At 40.7% G+C, this 27,064-nt stretch overlaps 1 protein-coding gene across 1 annotated transcript in view; it reads right to left on the reverse strand.

Moving 5' to 3' along the window:
* The window catches only part of EPHA6 (EPH receptor A6), a 968,470-nt gene extending 942,623 nt beyond the window's left edge, over positions 1-25,847 (reverse strand). Inside the window, exon 1 of the mRNA XM_059688042.1 lies at positions 25,460-25,847. Coding sequence (XP_059544025.1) covers positions 25,460-25,841 — 382 coding nt within the window. The 5' untranslated portion in view covers positions 25,842-25,847. The remainder of the gene's footprint in view (positions 1-25,459) is intronic.
* Between the last annotated feature and the right edge of the window lie 1,217 nt (positions 25,848-27,064).

The raw sequence follows: 27,064 nt of genomic DNA on the forward strand, positions 1-27,064 counted from the left end.
TCTTGCTACTCCCTTATGGCCTGCAAAGTTTCTGTTGAGAAATCAGTTGATAATCATATGGACACTCCCTTTTAGGTAACTGCTTTTCTTTTGCTGCTTTTAAGAGTCTCTGTCTTTAACCTTTTGTATTTTAATTATAATGTGTCTTGGTGTGTGCCTCTTTGGATTCTTCTTGTTTGGGACTCTGAATTTTCTAGACTTGTATGGCTGTCTCTTTCTTCAGGTAAGGGAAGTTTACTGTCATTATTTTTTTTAAAATAGGTTCTCAATTTCTTGCTCCCTCTCTTCCCCCTCCAGCACTCCCATGATACGAATTTTGGTACACTTAAAGTTGTCCCAGAGACTCCTTAACCATCTTCAGTTTTTTGGATTCTTTTTTCTGTTTTGATTGGGTGTTGTGTTTTTTTTTTCTTCCTTATATTCCAAATCACTGATCTGATTCTCAGCTTCATCTGCTCTACTGTTGATTTCCTGTAGATTATTCATAATTTCAGTCAGTGGAGCCTCCATTTCTAACTGATTCTTTTTTTATCCTATCAACAATCAAATCTACAAACAAAAATGAACAAGCAAAACAGAAACACCCCATAAATATAGAGAACTCTTTGTTGATGATGGGGTGGTGGTGAGCAAAAAAAGTGAAGGGATTAAGAAGTATAAATTTTCCCTAGTCGGTTTGGCTCAGTGGATAGAGCATTGGCCTGCAGACTGAAGGGTCCCAGGTTCAATTTCAGCCAAGGACACATGCCCAGGTTGCAGGCTTGATCACCAGTGGGGGGCGTGCAAGAGGAAGCCAATCAGTGATTCTCTCTCATCATTGATATTTCTATCTCTCTCTCTCTCTCTCCCTTCCTCTCTGAAATCAATAAAAGACGTATATTAAAATAAAAAAGAAGTATAAATTTGTTGTTACAGAATCATCATGGGGATATAAATTACAGCATAGGGAATATAGTCAGTAATCCTATATAATAAAGAGGTAATATGCAAATTTTCCCTCATGCCTTAAAGCCATCACAAGATAGCTACCCTGCCCAGCCACTCCCCTGGCCCCACCCCTGATCAATTGAGGGTGGGGCAGCTAGCCAACCTCCCCACCTCCCACTCTTTCCCGGGGGTACCCCAGGCAGGCTGTAGGCACGGCGTTGGCCAGAGGCAAAGGCCCTGGCTGGCCCTGGCCTAGAGAGTCCAGAAAACCTCAGCAGTGACCAAAGACCAAGACCGAGTGGAAAGGTCCCTGCTGGCACTTATGCCTCAAAGTGCCAGGAGGAGATGGAGCATCTTGAGCCTGCAACCCTGGAATCTGTACATCAAGTCTTGGGACACACCATGCTGGTGGCACCTATGGGTGAAAGAGGGAGAGCAGGGAGCTGGGGTGCAGAGCTGGGAGGGGCCTAGAGTCCTCGGGAGCAGCCCACCTGCCGAGGTTGCTGTGACCCGTGCACTTGGGCTTAGTCAAAGCTCCTTTCAGCTCTGCCGCTTGCCTTCCAGGTGCGGCTAGCCCTGAGCCGGCTGGCATTGCACTCAGAGAAGCAGCTGTCACTGGGCTCCATTAAATAAGAGAAATCCAAGAGCTGAGAGTAAATATCCTCCTAGCCCCTTCCTATGACCCTGCAAGGAGAGCTGGGGATGGGAGTAATGGAAAATGGCTGCTGCTTTGCATTTTATAAAGAAAAGAATCCTGCTATGTAGAGAGGAGAGCTGATTCATTTCCAGCAACACTTGGTGTCTTCCCTGCCCCAGCCCTGAAGCCTGACAGCACCTAACAAAGGTGTGTCCGCACAGCCATGTTGGCCTGGCTCCTGGAATGTTAGGAGCAAGTTTGAGCTGCATTGATTAAAAAAAAAAAAAAAAAAGTAAAGATTGAAAAACACCTCTTGGTACTCAAATGGCACTATAAAATGCAGATTACAGCATCTGATTTTGTCTTCTGTGTTGATTTTGAGGTAGAGCGCAAATAGGTTCATAAGAAAAGCAGAAAAAAACAAGGGGAAAGGAAGAGGATTCTGCCGTCCACAGCACTGAACGTTGCTTTTTGGTTTTTTGTTTTGTTATTTTTCCTTCTTTTCTTCAAGCCAGTATATGCCATTTAAACCACTTTATGGCATAAGGTAATGAGCTAATTCTTCATCTGTTAAGAGCAAGCAGCAGTGCCTTTCATATGAGTCACAAACATTTAATCCACTCAAATGGAGCATACTGAGTGGAGAGAATGGTATGTGTCATTATATAAAGAACTTGGCATTATGCTGCTATCTGACTAAAGGTCTTATTTTGCAATTTAGAGAACGTAGACAATCAGGCATTGAAAATGAATGTGCATGCTTAAATGCATGACTTCATTTTCATCTGTAACGACCAAAGGACTGGTCAACAGGAAGTGCATTGATGGGTCCTGCGGAGCAGCAGGTCTGGAGTCTCATGGTGTGGCAGGTCTGGGTGAGTCTGCGTGGCCTGGGCCAGGGCCGGGGGACCTGAGGTCACACCCTCCACCCCAAGACATGAGGCTGTGTCCCCCGCTCAGTGGGGCTTGATGGGGTGGGGCCAGACAGGTCTTGGTGTCGCCCAATGAGGGTGACAAAGGGCAAATAGCAATATTAAAATATTTCCTCTAATTAATTTCCTTTTAATGTGCACAAATTTCATGCACTGGGACACCAGTATTCTAATAACTAGGCATGGTACTGGATGGCTGCAGGATTTTTTTGGATGATCACGTCTGTAATGTCTGGTCACTGGAATGTACAAATACATTTTTAGAAAAAGACTGCTTACACAGTGCTTAACATAGTTTAAAAGTATTAGGATAAATTTGTCAATAAACAGATGATAGAGAAGCAGAAGCATAAAGAGCCTTATAGCCTCAAAAATTATATATAAAAAAGAATGTAAGAGTAAATATGATAATATTACTTAAAGTCATGAGTATTAACTTCTAATAAAGTATAGTTGTACAGCCCAGGAAAGAAATTCTTCTTTATAAAGTTTTTTTCCAAATAATTCTATTATTTTAAAACATATTTTCATTACTTATAAGGGAATAGATTATATTTTTAAAATATCAAGATATTAAATTTATTATCTTTGCATCATATATAATAAAATCCTAATATGCTAAGTGTCCAGTTGTCTGGTCAGTCATTCAACCAATAAAAGTGTAATATGCTAATGATATGCTAAGGCCACTCAACTGCTCACTATGACATGCACTGACCATCAGGGGGCAGACGGTCAACTGGTCAACCAGTCTCTATGACGTGCACTGACCACCGGGAGCAGATGCTCCAACCGGTAGGTTAGCTTGCTGCTGGGGTCTGGCCAATTGGGACTTAGAGAGGTGGGCCAGACACACCCTAGAGCCTTCCCACAGTCCCTCCCTGGCTGGTCAACCTCCCACGTCCATCCCCGACCCTGAAAGTGCACCAGTGGGGTCCCTCGGCCTGGCCTGTGCCCTCTCACAATCTGTGCTGAGTGACCACCCCCAAGTGCATGATTTTCATGCACCGGGCCTCTAGTTTTTAATAATCTAGCTGTTGCTTGAAATTCTCTTTACATTTAGAAAAGACACTGATCTAACAAGCTTAAGACATGCTTTCATTTTCCTTTGTGGTTACTAATTTGTCCTATTAGCTTTGTCAAGTAATTTAACATCCCTATAAATTCCATTAGTACAGTCAGGGCAGTAATTTATGCATCTTACCTATCTTAGAGATGTGGCATAGAAAAGATAAAGCAGTAGAATTAGACTCATATACACAAGTGAAAAGCATTTTTTCCTTAATTTCTTCCTAGTGTGTCAATCCTCCATCAACTGGAGACACATTTTTATATATGCACTAATGGGAGAGACTGCTGAGAATAAAACATGGTCAAAGTTTTCCTCTTTAAGCACGAAGATGCTATCCATTTATTTTGAACTTAAATTAGAACTGATTTTCCTAATACCTACAGACTCAGACAGTTCTATTTGAAATACTTAATGCAATATGACCTGAAATATAGCAGAAAAGATAGAATTGTACTCACACTTGAACTTTATAGTTCTTTTAATCATAGCACTGAAATGAAATGTACACTAGTAAAAAAAAAACCAAAAAAAAACACCACCAACTACTGAATTTATAGAGCAAATAGCATAGTGTTTCAGATTCTGTGTGTGTGTGCCTGTGTATGTGAGTGCATATAGACATGTAGTAAGTATTAGGTCAGAGGGGAAGTAACTATGAAAAGGTATTAAGAGATATAGGAATACCCAAGTAAGCTATTATTTTTAATTTTTTACAAAATTCACTAATGCATGCTTTATAAATAGTATTTCAAATATGTCCCGTTTCCTGAGTATTGCAATCATAAGTATTTCATACAGAACTTCAATCATCCTATATAATTAAGAGGGAATATGCAAATTGACTGTTACTCCACCACAAACATGGCGGCGCCCGCAGCAGAGGCGGGGGTTTCTGTAACACAAGATGGCTGCGCCCATAGTGGAGGCCGAATTCCCATAACGAGCCTTAATGAGGAAACAGCAGGGACCTGAGACTGCGGCCCCCACCCACCCCTGTGGGGCTTGACAGGCAACCTCAGGCTGCACCTCCCACCTTGGCACCAGGCTGGGGGATCTCAGGCCCCCCACCCAGCAGAGCTTGATGGGGTACCTCAGGCCATGCCACCCACCCTGGCGCCAGACTGGGGGACCTCAGGTTGTACCCCATGCCCTGGCACCAGGCATGGGGACCTCAGGCCCCACCCTCCACCCAGAAGGGCGTAAGAGAGGACCTTAGGCTGCTCCTTTCACCCCGGAGGATCTCAGGCCGAGCCCCCTGCACAACGAGGTTTGATGAGGGACCTAAAGGCTGCTCCCCTCACCCCAGGGAACCTCAGGCCATGCCCCCAACCCAGCAAGGGCTTGACGGGGGACCTGAGGCTGCAACCTCCCCGCCCAGCGGGCCTTGCCAGGAGAACTCAAGGTGTACCCCCCGCCTGGCAAGGCTTGACAGGTGACCTCAGGCCATGCCCTCCACCTGGCAGGGCTTGACACAGGACCTCAGGCTGCATCCCCCACCTGCTGGGGCTTGACGGGGGACCTCAAGGTGCATCCCCTGCCCCAGCCTAAGCCAGGGGACCTGAAGCTGCACCCCCCCAACCAGCGGGGCTTGACAAGGGTGGGGCCGGCCAGGTCTGGATCTTACCCAAAGTTGGGGGGGCTGGCCAGGTCTGGGTCTCCCGCGATTTTGAGGCGCACATGGGTGGGCGGGGACTTGCCTCTGTGGTATGCCCCAGACTCTGACAGGAAGAAGTCTTTCATATACATTTTCATAAAATGTATTTTCATATACATTTCACCAATTTTCTTTCATTTCTGACACTTCTATTATAAAGGGCAAATAGCAATATTAAAATATTTTCTCTAACTAATCCCCTTTTAACGTGCACAAATTTCATGCACCAGGCCACTAGTTAAATCAGAATGTTGTTAAGAAAAAGGGAACAAGAAGAAGATAAGCAGATACTACCTCTACTTCCCCATGAGTTTGGAAGATAGCTCTTATACTACAACTAGAGGCCCGATGCACAAAATTCATGCAAGAGTAGGGCTTCCTTCCCCCAGTTGCCAGCACTGGCTTCCCTCTGGCAGGTGGAACCCAGGCATCCCTCTTGCCACTGGCAGGCACCCAGGACCCAGGCTTCCCTTGCAGCCCTGGCTTCATCTGGAAGGCCATCCAGAAAGATGTCTAGAAGGATGCCTGGTCTAGTTAGCATATTACACTTTTATTATTATAGACTAGAGGCCCGGTGCATGACATTCATGCACTAAAGGGAGGGGTCCCTCAGCCTGGCCTGCATCCTCTCACAGTCCAGGACTCCTCAGGGAATGTCCCCCTGCCAGCTTAGGCCCACTCCTGGGAGTAGGACATCCCCTGAGGGGTCCTTAGCGCTGCTGTGGAAGTGGGAGAGTCTTTCACCACTGCTACTGAGCTAGCCAGCTGTGAGCCAAGCTTCTGGCTAAGTGGCACTCCCCCTGTGGTAGTGCACTGACCACCAGGGGGCAACTCCTACATTAAGCATCTGCCCTCTGGTGGTCAGTGCATGTCATAGTGACCAGTTGTTCCACCATTCAGTCAATTTGCATATTAGCCTTTTACTGTATAGGATGTACTGATTACTCAATTTTCAGAAGAAGAATGCACATTAATTATTGAATACCAAGTGGTAAAATTATCAGTAGTTTCCTATAACAGGAGGGCAAGCAAATGACAAATCCTCTTTTCCTCTGAGTACCTCTAAAGAACATAGACTCTTAATTCAGCTATTTTAGTACCATTTTATTGGGAAGGGAGCATCATACAGTGCTTGAAAGCAGATTACTGACAGGAAATAAACTTCTTGGACTAAAAAGAGATGATTGTATTTAATTGTATTACTTCCTTTCTGAGGATTAGGCATTGTCCCAAAATACTAACTTTGTTGTCTGAAATAGTAAGGGATTTAGCAAAGTTTCTTCAAAAAGAAACCAAAGATTCTGCACTGAAAAATGGAAAAATTCTAGTTCTTCATTTATTCTGTAAAATAATTTCATCTCCATTAATAATGGTGGATTTTGTAATCAAAGAAAACATGATAATTTCAAGAGAAACATCAAAAGTGCTGTATTCACAGTCATGTCCAACGCTAGCTACACATTTCTCCCATCTTTCAGGTAATTTGTGGACACTGTCCCAATAGAACTTTTCTTATTTTGAGGCAAACCATTCAGAGACCCAATTTTCCACTTCTTCGTATGTTCTGAAGTGCTGCTCAGAAAGTGCAAGTGCCATCGATCGGAACAAGTGGTAATCTGAAGGAGCAACGTCTGGTGAATATGGCAGGTGGGTTACTACTTCCCAGGCAAGATCTTTAACATGTCTTTAACTGGTTTTGAAGTGTGTGATGGTGCATCACCATGAAGCAAAATTACTTTGCCCTGTCTTCTGGCACATTCTGGTCATTTCACGATCAAAGCGAGATTCAAATTGATTATTTGTTGTCGGTAGCAATCAGTATTAAGGGTTTCACCTGGTTTTAGAAGCTCATAATACATCACACCTTCCTGATTGCACCAAATGCAGAGCATTGTCTTCTTTCCTAAGCGACTTGGCCTGGAAGTAGATGTTGATGGTTGACCTGGATCAACCCATGATTTTGTGCATTTGGGATTCTCAAAATAAATCCACTTTTCATCACCAGTCACAATTCGATGCAAAAAAGACTTTCTTTTGTGCCATTGAAGCAACATTTTACTGATGACTTTTCAGTTTTCCATTTGTCTTTCGTTCAGTTGATGTGGCACCCATTTTCCTTCCTTAAAAATTTTTCCCATTGCTTGTAAACGATTGGAAATTGTTTGTTGAGCAACGTTTAATATTTCTGCAAGTTGTTTTTGAGTTTGACACATATCTTCATCCAATATGCTTGTAACTGTTGGTCTTCAAACTTTTTCGGTTGACATGGACATTCTTTGTCTTTCACATCGAAATCATCACTTTTAAAGCATTTAAACCACTGTTCACAAGTATCTTAAGATGAAGCATATTCACCATAAGCTTCCCAAAGTATTCAGCAGCATTTTTCTTCAAAATAAAGTAATGAATTATAACTTCCCACAAATGCTCTTTTTTTGGCACAAAATTCAACATTTTTAAGTATAAAAATATCTATGATGTTAACACCTTCAGCAAATTTGACATATGAAGTTTTGAAGCTTGTTGTCAATACAACAAAATAGCATACATATCAAAACACATATATATCAGCATATGTGTAACTCCATCTATTGAAAAAAAATCACATTATTAACCAGTACACCTAGTAATTGCTTTTTAGAATATTTTACATCTTCAAAAAAATTTTGTCGTCATAGTGTCCTTGATGCATTTTATATTAATCTAAAGCCATAACATATCTAGAAAATAGTTAAATAGGGTGTAGAAAGATTCCCTACACATAAAAAAAACACACAAAAAAACAAAAACAAAACCTAAGAACATAAGCTGGGAAAAAGATCAAGAGACATTTTTAAGTGTTGAGAAATGATAGCTGAAGAAGGAATCTTCCTTTTTCTCAACTAGAGATTTAGCCTTACTTCTTACTCAAATTCTTAACCCCCTTTCAACTACTTTCTAGCTTTTTCTACGCAAGAAGTTTTTCAGAACCAGACAATATGATAAGGTTGTGTATGTGTACAGGATTCAATATACAGTCACACCTGCAGTAAAGCTACATGTACCTGCTTTTGTGTGGGCTCCTTTCCAAATAGTAAACATTCCTATGCTTGAACCTTCTCCCCTTCTCTTCCACCCATACCTAGAGAGGTATCAGTAAGTACCCCCAATAAATATAATATTGTTTACATAATTTAGTTAAGTGATTGGGATGATATAAATTTAAATTGGAAGATAAGAAACCCCACTTCAGAATAAGTTCTATTCCTTGGAATTCCACAACTGACCTCTGGCAGGGAGTTTATTTCAGTGCTAGAGGCCCGATGCATGAAATTCGTGTAAGGGGCTCGGCCCTCACAGCCGCAGCTGCCTCACAGCCCCACCCCCTGCCCACTGGTCTTTCCTGAAGGTTGTCCCAGAAGGTTGTCCCAGAAGGTCATTCCGCCATCCGATCTAATTAGTATGTTAGCTCTTTATTATATAGGATAATATTAGAGTTACTGGGGACATTTTATTTCCTGACTACCTATTCATCAATGTATGCATGAGTCTTCAGAAGTAAATCTTAAGAGGGAGGAAAAATGATGAGTGTAAAAATTTGGAGGCTGAAGTTAATCATGATATCCAAATAGTAATAAACATATTAAAAGACAACTTGGGAAAATATTTGAACTTAACATGACCTATGTAAGCAGTATATAAAGAACTGAGTTATAAAAAAAAGCAAAAATAATAATCTTTCCAATTTAAGAATAGCTAAGGGATATAAATTAAAAATACCCAATTCACAAGAAATGTTCCCTACTTTTGCAATGGAATAGAATTAGGGATAAATGTTAATATCAGAATTTGAAAGCAAGTGCACTGAACTAGACACTCTTGGACTTAGACAATAAATGTATCAGTGACAAATTTATTAGGGAGATAATTAGTGGGGTTTTTTTCCCCCTTCCGTTTTGTAGGCAGCATATAAGCTTCCTAAATCTAGTGCCACATCAGAAGCAGAACTTCCGACCTAGCTAGAGATGCATTTGCAGAACAGGATCCATATCATAATAAGTGCCATGTGTCTGTGTGGGGTGTATATAAAATCATAAGCTTTTACAATTCAAATATCAAACCTCAGAAAACATAATCTGGCAACAACAGATTCTGACAGCCCAGGCAAATCATCTGCTATGGAAGAAAATACTTAAAATACATATATATAGTCTGGCATAGAATTAAAATAATTTTTATGACATAGCAATAAAGAACCATATTCTAGGTATTATATAATGATTTTAAAAGAAATATATTAATATTCATAATAGGTATTATGTATTTTTTCATAAATTAGAAATAATGCTTGTAATAGGATATTATAATAATAATAATAATAATAACAACAACAAACCTAGATGCAGGTAAAGAGGTAAGCAATCCATTAGGTTTACTGGCAGATATATACTTCTTTCAATTAACCAATCATTTAAAGTACAGTTTATAGAAATATTTGTACTTATTTCAATTATTTTTAAATGCATTTTATACTGGAGGAAGGAAGAGGACCATAAAATGATGGATTTGAAAATAAGAATATTATTATATTTTAGAAACTAAATTGATAGTTTGTAGTGCTTTGTGACATATTTAATGTACAAATTTAAATGTCAACAGCTAATCATGGATAATCTGCTATTAATTTTCTGTGTTTAAAAACATCAAGTTCTGGCAGCAATTTCTATCTCTCTGTGCTTCTACAAGCACAGTTCGCAAACATAAAATACAAATGATCTATCAAATAGTAATTTAACAATTTTCCCAAGATAAATATTGAAGAATTCCAGCAATTTCAAAGTTATAAAACATGACTAAAAACAAATATTTAATAGATTTAGGAAAGAGAGAATAAAACAAACAAGAAATTAACATGTTAGAAGATGACAAGGAACCTATAGAAACATTTTTAATTTTTAAGTTAATATATAATGTAAACCACACAGGTAATGTTAATTTTACTTTCAAATAAAGGTAAAAATCAGTAGACAAAACATATAATCCATTCAAATTCAGATCTTATGTTATTCTATTTTTAAAAGCAGCCACCATCATTAAAAATTTTTATGAAATGATAAAATTTTTAATAAAAAAGCCAAGATATAACACTTATTTAGAAGTTCTATGTTTAATCTAAGACACTATTCACTTAGTTATTTTTATTTATATACAGAGTAAGTTTTAATCTTTCAGTGCGGAATAACTAATTAAAAGGAACTTAAAAATTTAGGTCTTTACAAGAGTCATTCATTTTAATTATCCTATTATTTTCATATATTCATTATAATGTATCCTGACAAATGTGAGACTCATTTACATTTCTCATGTGTAACGTATGCTTCCTATATGTTTGTGAAATGTTATATTATTCCCTTTCATTTTATATTTGCTATATTGGTGTTATATAACTGTCAGATAAATCTCTTCTATTTCATAGCATTGTCCTAAGGTCAAGAGTGGCATAGGGCAAGTAGGCAGAGCTTATTTCATTTCTAGCAGTCACACAGAATCATGGACAATATATTGAATGAATATTTATTTTCAGTGTTTCATAGATCACTGAGAACAGTACTTTTATCTTTTCATCTCTGTAAACAATATTTCAAAGATGTGAACTTATCTATGAAACAGCTAAATGCATATTGCTTTGATATATAAATGAATGTTTAATTATTCACTGACATATAAATAGCCTCATTAGTTAAATCTACAGCTCTTGGAAATTCCAGACAGTGACCTGTCTTTGTATTGTCTGTACCCACCCCAGTGAAAAAAAACATAGTAGATATTAATAGATTTCATTTAAAAATTGGATGAATGTACATTTACTATTTTAGAAGTTTGAGAATTCTAGGAAAGTTTATGTAAATAAACCATATATATTAAGAACCAAAGTGTTTATATCTAATGATAAAAATTTTAAAAAATGAAAAACAAAGGTAACTACAGCTACATTGCAATAAAATGAGAACTTTATAATAGAAAGAGGCTAACAAATGTAATATGATTCCAAAGTTCAGTAACATTTTTAAGAAAAAAAAAGCCACTTAGCTTTAACAAGTATATTAAATCTTTAGAATACTAAACTTTAAAATAAATTATTAAATCTTAATTCTGATTTACTGGGTAAATGGGCTCCTGAATGATCTAAAACACATATGTGTGTGTGTGTGTGTGTGTGTGTGCGCGCGTGTGTGTGTCTATTTCTAGCCATAAAATAGTGAATATTGTAAAGGCCCTTATACATGTATTTTTTTAAAACTACCAAACTGTTATTTTAAAAACCTGGGTGAGCTATAGATTTCTAACCTATAAAATGAAGTTATTATACAATAACTCTAAAATAGCAAGTCATACAACATGTACATTTTTCCTTAATATAGTACCATGAAAATAACAGTAAAATTGGAGCACCTTAATTTTTACTTTAAACCATACCAAGAAATATGCTATACCAGTAACAGGCACTTCTCAAATAGTGTGTTTCTTTTTTCTGATTAAAAATTGAGATCTCTGATTACTCCCTCATTAAATTGAGCACATTATATAGCCAAGGTAACAGTGGACTTCCCTATTTAAGTGTTCTAGTATTCTAAAATTTTCCTGGCTATTACTCTCGTGTGTGTGTGTGTGTGTGTGTGTGTGTGTGTGTGTGCGCGCGCGCGCGCGCTTTTTGTCTCTTTCAGTCATTATACTAATTGTTAACAAGTGGACCAAAGTACAGGTTTTGATTTTAGAAACTGAAAAAAATCTTACGATTTTGTTCAATGCACTCTACTAGTTTGCTCTGCTATTTTTCGTCACACTGAATAGAAACTACTAATTATTGTCACTTGTATTCACAAGAGAAGTATTACCTGAGTAGACTCTAAATCCTGAGGGAGAGATGAAGAAAATTTTCAGTGTTTCCTTTGTAAAAAGTTTGAGTTAATACCCTAGCTGGTTTGGCTCAGTGGATAGAGTGTAGGCCTGCGGACTGAGGGTCCCAAGGTTCGATTCTGGTAAAGAACATGTACCTTGGTTGCGGGCACATCCCCAGTAGGGTGTGTGCAAGAGGCAGCTGATCGATGTTTCTCTCTCATCAGTGTTTCTAACTCTCTATCCCTCTCCCTTCCTCTCTGTAAAAAATCAGTAAGATATATATTTTTTTAAAAACTTTGAGCTAAGATTCTCATCAGTAACACTCTTATACCTGCAGAGATTAAGGGATCTAACCAAGAGTACTACTAGACATATATAACAAGAGAGGCTCCTTAACCAAATAGATTCATTTTAATAATAGTACTATAATTCAGCTTTTTATTTCTATCCTTATTTTTCTTTCATTTTGGTATGTTTATAGCTACCTCATTATATTTAAAAATAAACTTCAGTTGTCTGAGATAACAATTTTTGAAATAATTTATTTATTGTCCTATACATAGTTTAATTCACTAATTACACATTTAACTTCTTTATCTTTAATAATATTACATATCATTTTATAGAAACACTAGGGGCCCGGTGCACGAAATTCGTGCACTGGGTGTGTGGGGGGGGGGGGGGGGCGGGGAGTGTCCCTCAGCCCAGCCTGCCCCCTCTCACATAATGGGAGCCCTCAGGCGTTGACCACCATCACCCTCCGATCGCCTGATCGGCCCCTTGCCCAGGCCTGACGCCTCCGCCAGAGGTGTCAGGCTTGGACAGGGGACCCCCATCTCCCCCCGATCACTGGCTCTGGCCCCCGCCCAGGCCTGAGGCCTCTGGCCCAGGAATCATGCCTGGGCAGGGGACCCCCATCTCCCTCTGATCGCTTGCTCCACCCCCCGCCCAAGCCTGACGCCTCTGACCCAGGCTTCAGGCCTGGGCAAGGGGACCATCATATCCCCCCAATCCCTGGCTCCGCCCCCCACCCAGGCCTGATGCCTCAGCCAGAGGAGTTGACCCTCATCACCCTCCGATCACCAATCACAGGATCGGCCCCTTGACCAGGCCTGAGGCCTCCGGCAGAGGTGTCAGGCGTGGGCAGGGGACCCCCAGCTCCCCGCGGTTACAGGCTCCGCCCCTTCCCAGGCCTAACGCCTCTGGCTGAGGCGTCCGGCTCAGGCAGCGGGGACCCGCAGCTGCAGTGGCCCCGTAATCGTGGGCTCCGCTTTAGGCCCAGGCAAGGGACCCCTAGCTCCGGGGACTGCCAGCTTCGACCGTGCCCAGCTCCCATCGCTGGCTCCACCCCTACTTCCTGCTATCACTGGCCAGGGCGGCAAAGGTGCCTGATTCTCCGATCATGGCTGCCGGGCAGGGCATGCCCTGCCCCCCAGCTCTTAGCTCCCCCCTGGGTTTCCGATCACTGTCAGTGGCAGGGGGCTTCTTCCTGCTTTCCCTTTCGCCTCCCTGCATTGTGCCTACATATGCAAATTAACCGCCACCTTGTTGGCAGTTAACTGCCAATCTTAGTTGGCAGTTAACTGCCAATCTTAGTTGGCAGCTAATTTGCATATAGCCCTGATTAGCCAATGAAAAGGGTATCGTCGTACGCCAATTACCATTTTTCTCTTTTATTAGATAGGATAAGAAAATATTCTGCCACTAAAATAAAAATTAAGGTGATATTAAGATATAATTTAACTCAAATTAGGGGGTAATCATTTCAATTAGTATTAATTCTGACTTGGAATACAGACTAATGTAATGCCTATTTATTTTCTGGTACACACAATATTCCACTTTATTAACTTGTGTCAAATATACGTTTTATAATCAATATAGGTAGGCAAATTTCCATACATTTTTTTAAAATAGCGGGTAAGTACTTTTCTTTATCCTGTATATTGTTTGCTCTGTACTATTTAATCACATGTTTTTCCTTGCAATGCTCTTGTATACAAAACATAAGTATCATAATATAGTACAGTCAACCTGAAAGAATAGTCACTCTACTGTTATCAATAAGTTAAATAAATGAATAAATTATGTATATAAACACTTACATATAGTGCTTATTTTTATCAGTTCCAGATAGCCAGAGATACTTAAAATTACAAGAGCAAAAGAAATAACTGATTAGCAATTTTTACCTCCTAAACATGGAGTTTCTAAGGAGATATTATTTTGTATCTCCTATGATCAAAAAGTAAGCATGAAAACAGACACTCAGATCAATAAAACAGAATTGAGAGCCAGAAATAAAACCACGTGTATATGGGCAAATAATTTTTGACAAAGAAGCCAAAAACATACGGTGGAGAAAAGAAAGTCTCTTCAATAAATGGTGTTGGGAACATTGCAAAGCCACATGCAAAAGAATGAAACTATAATAAATCAGATAGAAGAAAATATAGGTTCTAAACTTATGGACCTTGGGCTTGGAGATTTTATGAATCTGGCCCCAAAGGAAAAGGAAGTAAAGGTAAAAATAAATGAATGGGACTATATCAAACTAAAAAGCTTTGCACAGCAAAAGAAACTGACAACAAAACCAATTGAATGGGAAAAGATATTTGCGAACAACAGCTCCAACAGGGGGTTAATATAAAAAACATAAAGAACTCATGCAACTCAACACCAAACAATCCAATTAAAAAATGGGCAGAGGACCTGAACGGATACTTCTCCCAAGAAGACATATGGCCCTAACCGGTTTGGCTCAGTGGATAGAGCGTCGGCCTGCGGACTCAAGGGTCCAAGGTTTGATTCCGGTCAAGGGCATGTACCTTGGTTGCGGGCACATCCCCAGTAGGGAGTGTGCAGGAGGCAGCTGATCGATGTTTCTCTCTCATCGATGTTTCTAACTATCCCTCTCTCTCCCTCTGTAAAAAAATCAATAAAATATATTTAAAAAAAGAAGAAGACATATGAATCACCAACAGATATATAAAAAGATGCTCAACTTCACTAGCAATTAAGGAAATGCAAATCAAAACTACAATGATATACCACATCACGCTTGTTAGAATGGCTATTATCAACAAGACAAGTAATAACGCCTGTTGGAAAAGTTGTGGCGAAAAAGAAACCCTCTTCAATAAATGATGCTGGTGGGAACATAAACTGATACAGCCACTATGGAAAACAGTATGAAGGTTCCTCAAAAAATTAAGAATAGGATTATCATATGACACAGCAACCCATCTTCCAGGTATCTACACGAAAAATTTGAAAACATTTATTCACGAAGATATATGTTCAATGAAGCATTATTCAGGGTGACCGGGATATGGAACAACTGAAGCAACCTTTGATAGATGATTAGATAAAGAAGATGTGGTACATATATACAACAGAATACTACTCAATCATAAGAAAAGATGAAATACTGCCATTTGCAACAAGATGGATGAACCTTGAGAATATCATGCTAAGCAAAGTCAGTCAGACAGATCATATTATTTTACTCATATGTGGGATATAAAACTGAAAGCAACACATGAACAAACATGAAAAAAGAAACAAAAAAACTAATAGATACAGACAGCAGTACTGTGGTTACCAGAGGGAAGGGGTGAGGGGAGTAGTAAAGTATAAAGGGGTCAAATATATGGTGATGGAAATTGATTTGACTTCTGATGGTGGGCACACAATGCAATATACAGGTCATTTATCAGAGAAATGTACACTTTAAACCTAAGTATGTAATCCTTTCAACCAATCTCACCTCAATAAATTTAAAGGGAAAAATAACTCTAGAAAAAAGTAAGCATGACTTTAACATCTAAAGTTATGAAATGATATACGAGAAAAAGCAATGAGTTTTCAATCATATCCACCAAGTACAGGTCATGAAACGGGCCAATGACCAGAGAACGCAACAATATCCTAGGAAAGTAGCTGAATATATCTTTCAGGACATGCACTGAAAATATACACTTTCATCACAATTCTCACTCCAAAGATCAATTAAAATGTACATTTGCCAGTATTTGAAACTGGAAACTTGCACTTTAATTACTGATTTTAATGATTAACACACATTAAATAAACCAAAATAAGCCAGTCTAATGTTCTTTAAACAAAAGCTCACTCCACATGTCAGTCCACAGATTGCCATTACATATGTGAAACATTTATTTTCTACACATGAATGTTTTTAAAATGCATATTTATGCTTTATATTCATGTAATTAAATGGAATGTATAACTGTCTACAAAATTAATGTTAGAAAATTAAATCTTACATAAGAGACAAACATGTAAATTGACCATCCCTCCACTATGCTCATCAGCCAATCAGGAGAGTATGCAACTTAACCCAAAAATATGGCGGTTAATTTGCATACATAGGTGCCCAGCGGCCTGGGTCCCAGGAATATCATCGGCACCCAGGTCATTCCGAGGTAGGCCCCATGTGGGCCCTGAGCAGCTTAGGAAGGGCCTGAGCCAGGGGGTTCCTGGGCAGGGGCAGGGGCAGAGCCGGCCATCGGAGCAGCGGGGGTCCCCTGCCTAGGCCTAAAGCCTCGGCCAGAGGCGTTAGGCCTGGGCGGGGATGGAACCGGTGATCGGGGGTAGATGGGGGTCCCCTGCCCAGGCCTGACATCTGGGCCAGAAGTGTCAGGCCTGGGCGGGGGGCAGAGCCGGCAAGAGGGGTCCCCTGCCCAGGCCTGATGCCTCTAGCCAAGGCATCAGGCCTGGGCGAGGGGCCGACCTGGTGAATCGAGGGTGATGGGGGTCGACGCCTCTGGCCGAGGCGTCAGGCCTGGGGGGGGGGGGCGGAGCCGGCAATCACAGGGGTCTGGGGGTCCCCTGCCCAGGGCTGACGCCTGGCCCAGGGGCATCGGGCCTGGGCGGGGGGGCGGAGACAGTGATCGGAGGGAGATGGGGGTTGACGCCTCTGGCTGAGGCATCAGGCCTAGGTGGGGGGCAGAGCCGGCGATTGGTGTGAACTACAGAGGAAACACCTTTTCTGACTGCTCGTTGGCTAAGCTCCCTGTATGCCACTGGTAATGTTCTTAGTAACTTGGGTAATAAGAATCCAAAAAGGTGATCTAGGGTTTTTCACCACACTCCTGGCAAAAAAACGAAGGTCTGCTGCTGGAGGTCTAAGAAATGTAATATCCTGCCCTAGCCGGTTTGGCTCAGTGGATAATGCCTTGGCCTGCTCATGACAGGGTCTGGTTTCAATTCTGACCAAGGGCATGTACCTAGGTTGCAGGTTCTTCCCTGGCCGGGGCCCAGGTCAGGGCTCATGCAGGAGGCAACCAATCAAAGTGTTCCTCTCACTTCGATGTTTCTCTCTGTCTTTCCCTTTCTCTTCCACATTCTCTAAAAATCAATGGAAACATATCCTCAGGTGAGGATAAAAAAATAATAAAGAAATGTCATATCCTATGGAAGACACATTTTGAAAATGCCTAAAGAAAGTTGTCATTTTTTCATGGTGAAGGGACTGGAGTCCGTGTTGATGAAAACACCTTGGTGGCTGCGCTGACTGGCAGTGGCTGCAGCAGCAGGTGATGGGGCTGGTGCCTTCCCTTGATTAGCCTGGTCACCTCCCACAAAGGGAGGCCAGACTGTGGCTTAGGCCCAATCCCCAAGGGGAGCAGGGAGCGGGTCTAAGCCGTCACTAGGACATCCCCTGAGGGCTCCCAGTATGTGAGAGGGGGCAGGCTGGGCTGAGGGACCCCGACCCCCAGTGCACGAATTTTGTGCACCGGGCCCCTAGTTTTATAAATAAAACATAAAAAGATTGACAGTTTCTTTACTCCTTTCTCCCACATAATCTAACTTATTATACAATTGTTCATCTTATAAAAAGTCAAGTAATTAAAAAGTAAACATCAGTCACTCAAAGATATATAACATCAACAGAGCAGGCTGGGTTTCTAAAGAACAAAGATTATGTGATAAACATCACTACAGCTTAAGAACCTAGCAAACACAAGGAAGATGCTTAATATGTGATTATTAGAGGCCTGATGCATGAAATTCATGCACTGCATGGGGGGGAGTCCCTCAGCCTAGCCTGTGCCTTCTTGTAGTCCAGGACCTCTCAGGGTATGTCCTCCTGCCGGCATGAGGCCTAAGGCAGCAGACAGACATCCCTCTTGCAGTCCAGGACCCCTCACTCCTTACTGCCACCTGCAGCGGAGGTGGGAGAGGCTCCCACCACCACCGATGTGCTTGCCAGCCATGAGCCTGGCTTCTGGGTGAGCGGCGCCCCCACTGTGGGAGCACACTGACAACCAGGGGGAAGCTCCTGCATTGAGTATTTGCCCCCTGGTGGTCAGTGTGCATCATAGCAACCAGTTGTTCTGCAGTTAGGTCAATTTGCATATTAGGGTTTTCTTATATAGGATTGAGGGACTTATTTTAATTCTGAGATAAAACATAATGAAATGACATATATTATTTTCAAATAAATGGTACATAAATACTTTATATGATAAGGGTTGATCACCAGTACTGTTATATATTATCATATTTAACAAATGTGTTAAGTTTTTCTCATTGATTCTGGAAGGAGCTTGGAAACCCTTCACTGGATCATATATTTTGGGAAGGAAAGTTCTACTTGAACCCTTACATATAGTTAGTACACTTTCTATCAAATAGTAGGCCTTCAATAAATACTGTTAAAAGAATGAATGGTTTCATTCAGTTTTAGAATATTTATTATTGAAAACTAAAACTGTATATAACAAGTCATAATGTTAGCAAGGAAATAACTATAAAAGTAGTATTTTCCAGAACTTTCTAAGCACTAAACTGTAAGATTTTTTCTATGCTTGAATATATATTTAAGAATATTTGAAATGTTTAAATGAAGCATCTCCACAGTATGAATTTTCTAAATACACACTAAGTATATATGACTGTTAAGTTAGGACTTTATGCTTCTATATATTTAATAATTGCATTCCTATATTACTATTACAGGCGACCCAAAGTAATAGATAATTAACTAGTTATGGAAATTTTTAAAATTATATGTAATTTACTGTTATTTAGTGGAAAACCTAATGATTTCTTCCGTTTTCCTAGTTACCAAAACTATAATATATCCCATAATCTCATTTCTGGGTCTCTTACATGCTTTCTGAACCTTTATTTGTTTCTCTTCATTGAAACAAATGCAAAGAGAAAAGATTAATGGAAACTATCTAAAAACACACCTATTTTATATATAGTATTACCTAGATTTATTTGTTTTTAATAACACTAATCTGACCATAATAAAGATGAATAAAACTGGTGCATGAGGCAAATTTCCAAATATTGCTCTTAGTTAGCTAAAAACTAGACTCTGTTGGATTATATTGCTTTGTGAAGATGTACCCACCCACTTGTATCATTATCCACTTTGAAAAAACTTTAACATATATGGAAAGTTATCAAGTCAGAAATGCATTAAAAATTGCATTTTTAATCTAATGAGTGTACATTATGTACAACAGTTTGAAATAGCAAAACTGTACTATGAAGATTATATTTTAAGTCACAGTCTGAGCTGAATAAAGTGGAAAATGGAAAACTCATCCCATCCTTCCTATGCCCTATCTATTACCAATAATCATATAGTAAGGTAATTTTTATGGGGAACAATGGTAACTTTATTTTTGGCCTCATAAGAAAAAATGACTTACATGTTGAATATCTACATTTGTTTCTTTGTAAGAATAATACAGTTTCATAAATTATACCTCCAAATTATATCTTAAAGCCATCTTCTCTACATCTCCACTAATCAAGGCCAAGCCACCATAACCTCTCTCCTGGACAATCTCAACAGACTCCTAATTCTACTCTTGCCATCTTCCAATCTCTTTGCTTACCAACCATAACGCTCTTAAAATGAAAATTGCTTAAAGTATCTCAAAAGTCTCTCTTTTTACCTAGAATAATATTAAAACACAACTCCATACCATGGTTTCTTTCCTTATCTGTGGGATGTGGTTAATTACCTTTCACAACTGATATGTTTCTCTCTTCCTTCCTCAGCGAGCTCCAGTCACACTGGACTGGAGTCCTTCAAGTGTATCAAGCTCAATTCCCTTCAAGGTCACTATCCAGGCAGTTCCCTCTACCTGGATGGAATACACTTCTTCCCACTTTGTACAATTAGCTCTTTCTCTTCCTTAAGAATGTGGCTTAAATGTCACTTCTTCAGGTCTTTCCAACCATCATATTTAAAATGTAAGTTTTCTCCTGTTATTCTCTACTTCAAAGCCATTGTTGTTTCCTCCATAGAATATCTAAGAACTTTTTTCATTTTATTTTACCTAACTTTTTTTTTATCAGTATTCCTTACTAGAAATAAATACCATGAGTGCATGGACAATGTTTGCCTTACTTATCCTTTTTCCTCCATCATCCAGTTATTAAATTCTAGAAAACAATACTGAATAAAATAAGGCAAATGTAGAATATTTAATTCCCCTTTTTAAAGAAATAATGTTGGTTTAATGAAATTGCAATTTGATCAGAATCCTGACATAATCATATGTTGCATACTTTAAATAATATAATTTTTATTAAAGAATACTGTAGATTAGTATAAACATCTCTGTAAACTGACAATGCACACTGTATAAACTCAGTCCATTTTGATCACTTAACTATATGTATTGATCTCCACTGTATTTATACTCTCAAAAAATGTTGAGACAAGAACACAATGAAAAACATCTATTACTATAGGGGTTTGGTTGATGTACACTGTGAAACAGTATCTATTCTTGGGACAAATGGAGTATATAGTTAGTAGTACCCAGTGTGTGAGGAGAGAAAGAGAAAGAATAAGAGTGTACAGTGTGAAACAGTATCTATTCTTGGGACAAATGGAGTATATAGTTAGTAGTACTCAGTGTGTGAAGAGAGAAAGAGAAAGAATAAGAGCATGATTGAGATATGATGCCTGTGTTAGGGAAAGAGGATTGGTAGAAGGAAATACAAGAAATTTATGATTCCTTTTGTACCTAAGTAGTTTATACTTGCAATGGTTATTGAAGAAATAAACATTTCTACTCTAATATTTTTCTTAATGTTTAACTTTTTAACATGTAACACAAAATTCTTTATAGATGAAGTTTGAAAACATAAAAACAGTAAAATATGTAATTTAAAAAAATTTTGTTTTGTACCCTTAGATATACATTTTTCCTCCTAGGAAAATCCAAATAAATATGTTCTACTGAGGTTACTTCTAGCTTGAAGAAGAGATCCTTAAAGGACATTGTATAATTTTTTTGCAAGAAAAAGATTTTAGATTTAGTCTTATCCCCAACCCAGAGGAAACAACACTTAGATGGTCAATGAATATTAATGACATTTTCTCTTTCTACTTCAAATACTAATCATAACAACTAATTACACAATTATTTCAATTTGTAAATGTGTAACAAAATTACATTCCAAGTTGTTTTTAACCACATGAAGGCATGTGATTAAAATCTCCTGTACCTTTACAGGTATGAAGTTTATTCCTGTAAGTGAATTTTATAAGTGAAATTCTTTTAGAAATATTCTTTGTAAATCATGTAGTTTTCCTTACTTAACAAATTTTTAACGTTTTCAGTAAAGGTCACTCTTGAACTTTCTAAAAAAATTTCAACTCCTTTCTATTACTATAAGAACAATATTTAGTTTTATAATTTGTGAACAATACTTATGGCAGTTAACTAATTTTAGGCTACAAATTTTTATTAAGCAGGCATTTTTCTGCTTAGGCATGTTCACCTGTATTTATATACAACTTAGTGAATTTTACACTCAATTCATCCAAAGTAATAAATTCAATGAAACTAACAAATCAGACTACTGTTTTGCTTGTTTCATTTGGCACTTAATTCCCAGAAGGAAAAATGATAAATTCACACAATCTTGGTATTAAAAGAAGCTCACTAGATTCTTATATTCAAACCATATTTTGATTTAATGAATTACTTGAGTATCTGATTGATGATGAGCCACACCCTGAGAGATGCATCAACTCTTTCAGGCTATACAGTACTATTTGCTAAGGTAGAGTAATCTTTGAATAAATGGACCCCTGGTGGCTACTAAGCACTTTAATTGATATACATAGTTACTTACGTATGAAACAAAACTGTATTTTATATTCATCTAAGCGTTAGTACAGAGATAAAAGTTTATATATATTGAGAAGACAAAATGTGTTATTTTAAAATAAAATTGCCAACACCTAATAAACACTGAGGTCTTAAATACAGGGAAAATTATTAGAGTAAGAGAAATATGAATACAAATCATGTTTTCACTTACTAAACAGATGAGTGATCTAGGAAGCAACTCTACTTTCTGATCAATTCAAGGAGGTTGGGTAATAGGAAGACAGAGCCAAATTGATTTATTTCGTCTTTATAGTGCACAGCTTCACAGCCAGTTAAAAGACAAGAGAAAAGATTGCTTCCTATAGTAAAGTTACACTTAGCACCATGTTAAGCACCATGTTAAAAATGAGGTAGTTCACTTTTTTTGTCATTATCATTATTTTACCCAGTCTAAGTATGGAAAACTAGGAGGGGGGGAAGAAGGTGAATCCATTCATTTTAATCATGAAGAATTTTATATAATTTGGTAAAAATAGGTAAGTAATATTTTAAAAAAACTTACTTCGTTAACATCCTTAAGTAAAAGGCCAAGTAACATAAAAATAAAATTCCACCCTTCATAAAGTAACAAATTTTAAAAAAAAAACACATGAATTCCATTATCTCTTAAAATGAAAGGTTACTAGGAAAATGAACACATTTTCTTGAAATTAACTATTAATCATATTACTGATATTTATTAGGTATATTACATATCTAATTTATATTTCACATTAATCTTTCTATATTTTATACATATTATGATTCTGCAATACCCAATGTTTTCAAGGTTCAAAAATTGGAAAGTTGTACTTTGATTCATGTTATCTATGAAACTACAAATTAAAAAAATATGCCCAAAATGTCCACAAGAATAAAATTTTGAAGTTTGAAATTTTATTAACTATTAGTGTGATCAATTCAGTATTTGAAAGTTATTTAAAGGTATTATAAGGCATAATTTCTAATCACTGTGATTTAGGTTGTAAACAGCATTTTATAAGTAACCATTTATGTCTAATGAAAAAATCTAAGCACACTTTCTCCTGAGTCTTCTTTTGAAGACTCTAAATTTTACCCAACTTGGCCTTAAGCTACTATTTTACCCAAATGTAACCTTATGCATAGCCTGTTTTTAGCACATGAACAGAAATTCAAACTAAGAGTTTCACTAAACTATCTTTAATGATCCTATTTAATAGATAGGTAAACTGAGTAATATTCATTCACTATCATTAAGTTAAGCTAATTGATAAAAAAAAAACACCCATAAGTTAGTTATACATACTTGGTAAATATTGTAGGTAAAATGTCTTTTAAACGTGTATGAAAGTCATCAAAATAGATATAAAAAAATTACTGCAAGAGGTTAACAAGTAACTCTTCTATGCCCTTAACATGAATATCTGAAAGGTTATACTTTAATACTTGACATATTTTGGTAGAATGGCACATTAGTCATTTGTAGATTCAGAGTGTGTTTCGCTAGTATTTTGTATCCTTGAGGCTTAGGGTGGTCACTGATGTCTCTTAGGCACTTAATGAATAAACACATGTTGACTGAGGGAAACTACTGCATGGAAATAACTTTTAAATACTTCTAATAAACTTGACTCTCAAAGTATATATCTCTTTTAAAGTAGCCCTAGATACTAACATAGGGTATAATACTTAAAAATTATTTTTCTCTCCTTAAAATGTAAAAAGACCAAGTAAATAATTGTTACTTTTAACAATCTATTTTCACACAGGTTGATTCAGTTAACTACCCCTTTGATATTTAATGCCAATACCCCTTAAAAACAATTGAGGGATATATGTGAAGAATAGGAGAATATGGAACTATAGGGGGCACTTAGGTGATACATCTTCAAAGACACGATGGTGGTGTACGATTTCCAAATTTACACAGGCACTTGTGATTGCAATCTGGCAGGTAAAAAAACAAACACACATTGCAAAAATTGAAATGTTAAGGAAAACATGCCAAAAATACAAATTGTATAAATGAAAACAATTGAATATTGATTCTGAATATTCCTAAATAAAAGTAGATGGTCATATATGTTTATGGCAAAAAGAAAGCTGTGTTATTTTACTTGCGTTCTCTCTTAACCTTCTCATCCTCACAAAAATGTGCACACTCTGTGTCATCTGAGCTCCATTTTTATATCTGCAGATTATTCCATGGCCTTATATGTTAAATAATAACTATAATTGAAATTTTATAACTGAAGTCTTTAGACAAGTGTGACATAACAGGTGACATATTGGTGGTCATCACATTGCCAATGAGAGCATCCAGCCAGGTACATGCTGGAAAACTTTTACGGTTGTTCACTGCTTAGTCTAAGAGGGTTTAGATTATGCAGGTGATATTTTTATAGATCTTTAAAAATCATAGCAGATCCAAGATACGTCTCATAAGAATAGTTTGAACAGAAGAAAAGAAATAATCAAAAATTCTAATTACCTCTCATTCTGTAAACCTGACTTTCACTTTTCACACACTATTCACACCTTTATTTTACCACTTTACCTACTAAAACAGTCTTCCTCCAAAAAAAAAAAAAAAAATCTACCAGAGACTGGATTTTAGAAATAGGATATTCACAACTTGGATATTCACACTTAACGCTTCTCTCCCTCTACCCGCCTTGCGCACAAGAAAAAAGAAACCACAAACACACTGACCCAGGAAAGGTTTCAAACAAGTCCACTACGCTCGGTCTGGATGGGACAAGGGGGCCGGCTGCGGAGAGGCGAGGGCAGCAGAGTGACCCGGGGAAAAGGCAAGTATCTGGTCCCAGGGCAGAGCGAAAGCAATCTGCTTTCCTGAAGGCATGTGAGACCCTACACTTGACCAGCTCGGGGCGGCCGGCCACCAAGACCAGAAGTCTCCATTAAGCGCGTGCCAGGAAGGCTGGCCTCCTGTGGAGCGGTCCTCGGCTGCTGCTGCTGCTGAGGCTCACGCATCCCCGTAAAGACAAGCGGAAGCAGTAGGGACCGAAGTCGGGCAGGTCGCGGTCCCAGGCCATGTGGACAGGGCGCTCTGGAGAGCACATCCTGGACCCTTCTGGGAGCAAGCCTGGGGAAACTATACCGGGACGAAGTTACCTGCAGGAGGCGACCAGTGCACCGGTGCTCAGAGCACCCACCTCCTCCGGCCCCTCCCGCTCCTCCGCCCCCGTCCCTTACCTTGGTTGTTGGAGACGTGGCTGCAGTCTCCCGGCCAAACTGTCAGCAGAGGCAAGAAGAAACCTAATTGCCAAAGAAATTCTCGGACTTCGCAGCCCCCCATGGCTCTCCCAGGCTCTCCTCTCCTCCCCCTGAAAGAGAAGTGGCAGGCGCGCAGCCAGGTGTTCCGTGTAGGGTAGGGGACCTGGTCCACGTCTTCCTCCTCCTCCTCTTCCTCCTCCACCCTGCCCGCAGGGGGTGTCCCGGGGCGCCCCCCGCGCGAGGCCCCGAGCGCAGGGCACGAAGGTCCAGGCTGTCCAGGTGCCGGCGCCGCTGCTCCGGAGGAGGACGGTGCCTGCGGCGCCAGGGAGCTCCCGGCGGCGGTGGGCGAGCGGAATTGCATCCACCACCGCGTCCCGCTCGCGCGAGGACTATTCACTTGGGCCTGGGAGAGCGCGCGCGCAGGAGCGAGCTCGGGCTGTGGTTTGGGGGAGGGAAGCGAGGGGCGGGGGAGGGCGCCTCCGGGCGGGGAAGGGGGAGGGACGACCAGGTGCGGCGGCCCGAGCCTCTCCGGACTCGAGTGGGCACTTGCGGAGCCCAAGGCGGGGGAGGCGCCGACGGCGCGGGGACCGCGGGAACTTTCCTCCGGCCTGTGCGGGGCGAGCGGCGCGAATGGCGTGGGGCCGCGAGTGGTCCGAGGCGGCTACGAACTGCGCCTCAGCCCCTCGCTGAGGTGGCGACGGCAGCCGCGGGCACTTCCAATTCGGCCCCGTCTGCGCTGCGCTTCGGCCCGGGCAGCCGCTTCCCCGGCGTGGCTGAGGCCGCACTTAGTCCCCCAAGCACTTTGCTCCCCATTTCGCGGCGGCGGCGCCCAGCGTTTTAGGCTCGTCGGCCCCGGACACCGCCTCCCCAGACTTCACGGCTCCGCCGCTGGAGGGGGAGCGCTGTGGGCAGGCGCTCTCGGTCCGGGGCGAGCCTGGTGGTAGCGGACCATCCGGACCGCTCCCCCGCGCGCCTCGTCCAAACTTGCCCACCAGAGCGAGCGCCTCAGCCGTGGGGCCTCCTCCGCGGCTGGAGTCCGGGGAAAGCAGCGGGAGGGAGCCGGCAGCGGAGAGCCGCACCGGGCTGGACGTGACCCGGTGCCTGGCCCGGCTTCACCGAGGTCTTCGCGTCGCCTGTGGTGGCGACTTCGCGCTGGAGGTCAAGATCACGGGAGCATTGTCGCCGCCGCGGGCGCTGGGATGCTGGTGCCCGGGGCGCCCGCGGCGTGGCAGCGTCGGCTCGCGCGCTCCGAGGAGCGCAGGGCTGAGCGGCGCGTGGCCACGTCCCCGGCGGCGCCGAGAGCGTGGAGAGCGTGGCGGATGGACCGCTCCGGCGTGTGAGCCGCCCTCTCGCGGTCCCGCTGCCTCGCCGCGCTCGCAGGGGTCGGTCAGGAGCCGCGCACTGGCTGTTGCGGAGACCCGCGCGGCGCTCGTGCCGGGGCCGGGCAGCACGCAGGGCCGACAGCGAGGGGCGCTCGGCGTCCGTGGCCCTCGCGCTCTCGCCCCGGAGCGGCGGGCACAGAGGGCAGGGCCGAGCCCGGAGCGCAGCGGAGCTCCGCCAGCTCGGCGCTCAGCCGGCCCAGCA

The sequence above is a fragment of the Myotis daubentonii genome, chromosome 3, assembly GCF_963259705.1.
Source record: "Myotis daubentonii chromosome 3, mMyoDau2.1, whole genome shotgun sequence".
NCBI lineage: Eukaryota > Metazoa > Chordata > Mammalia > Chiroptera > Vespertilionidae > Myotis > Myotis daubentonii.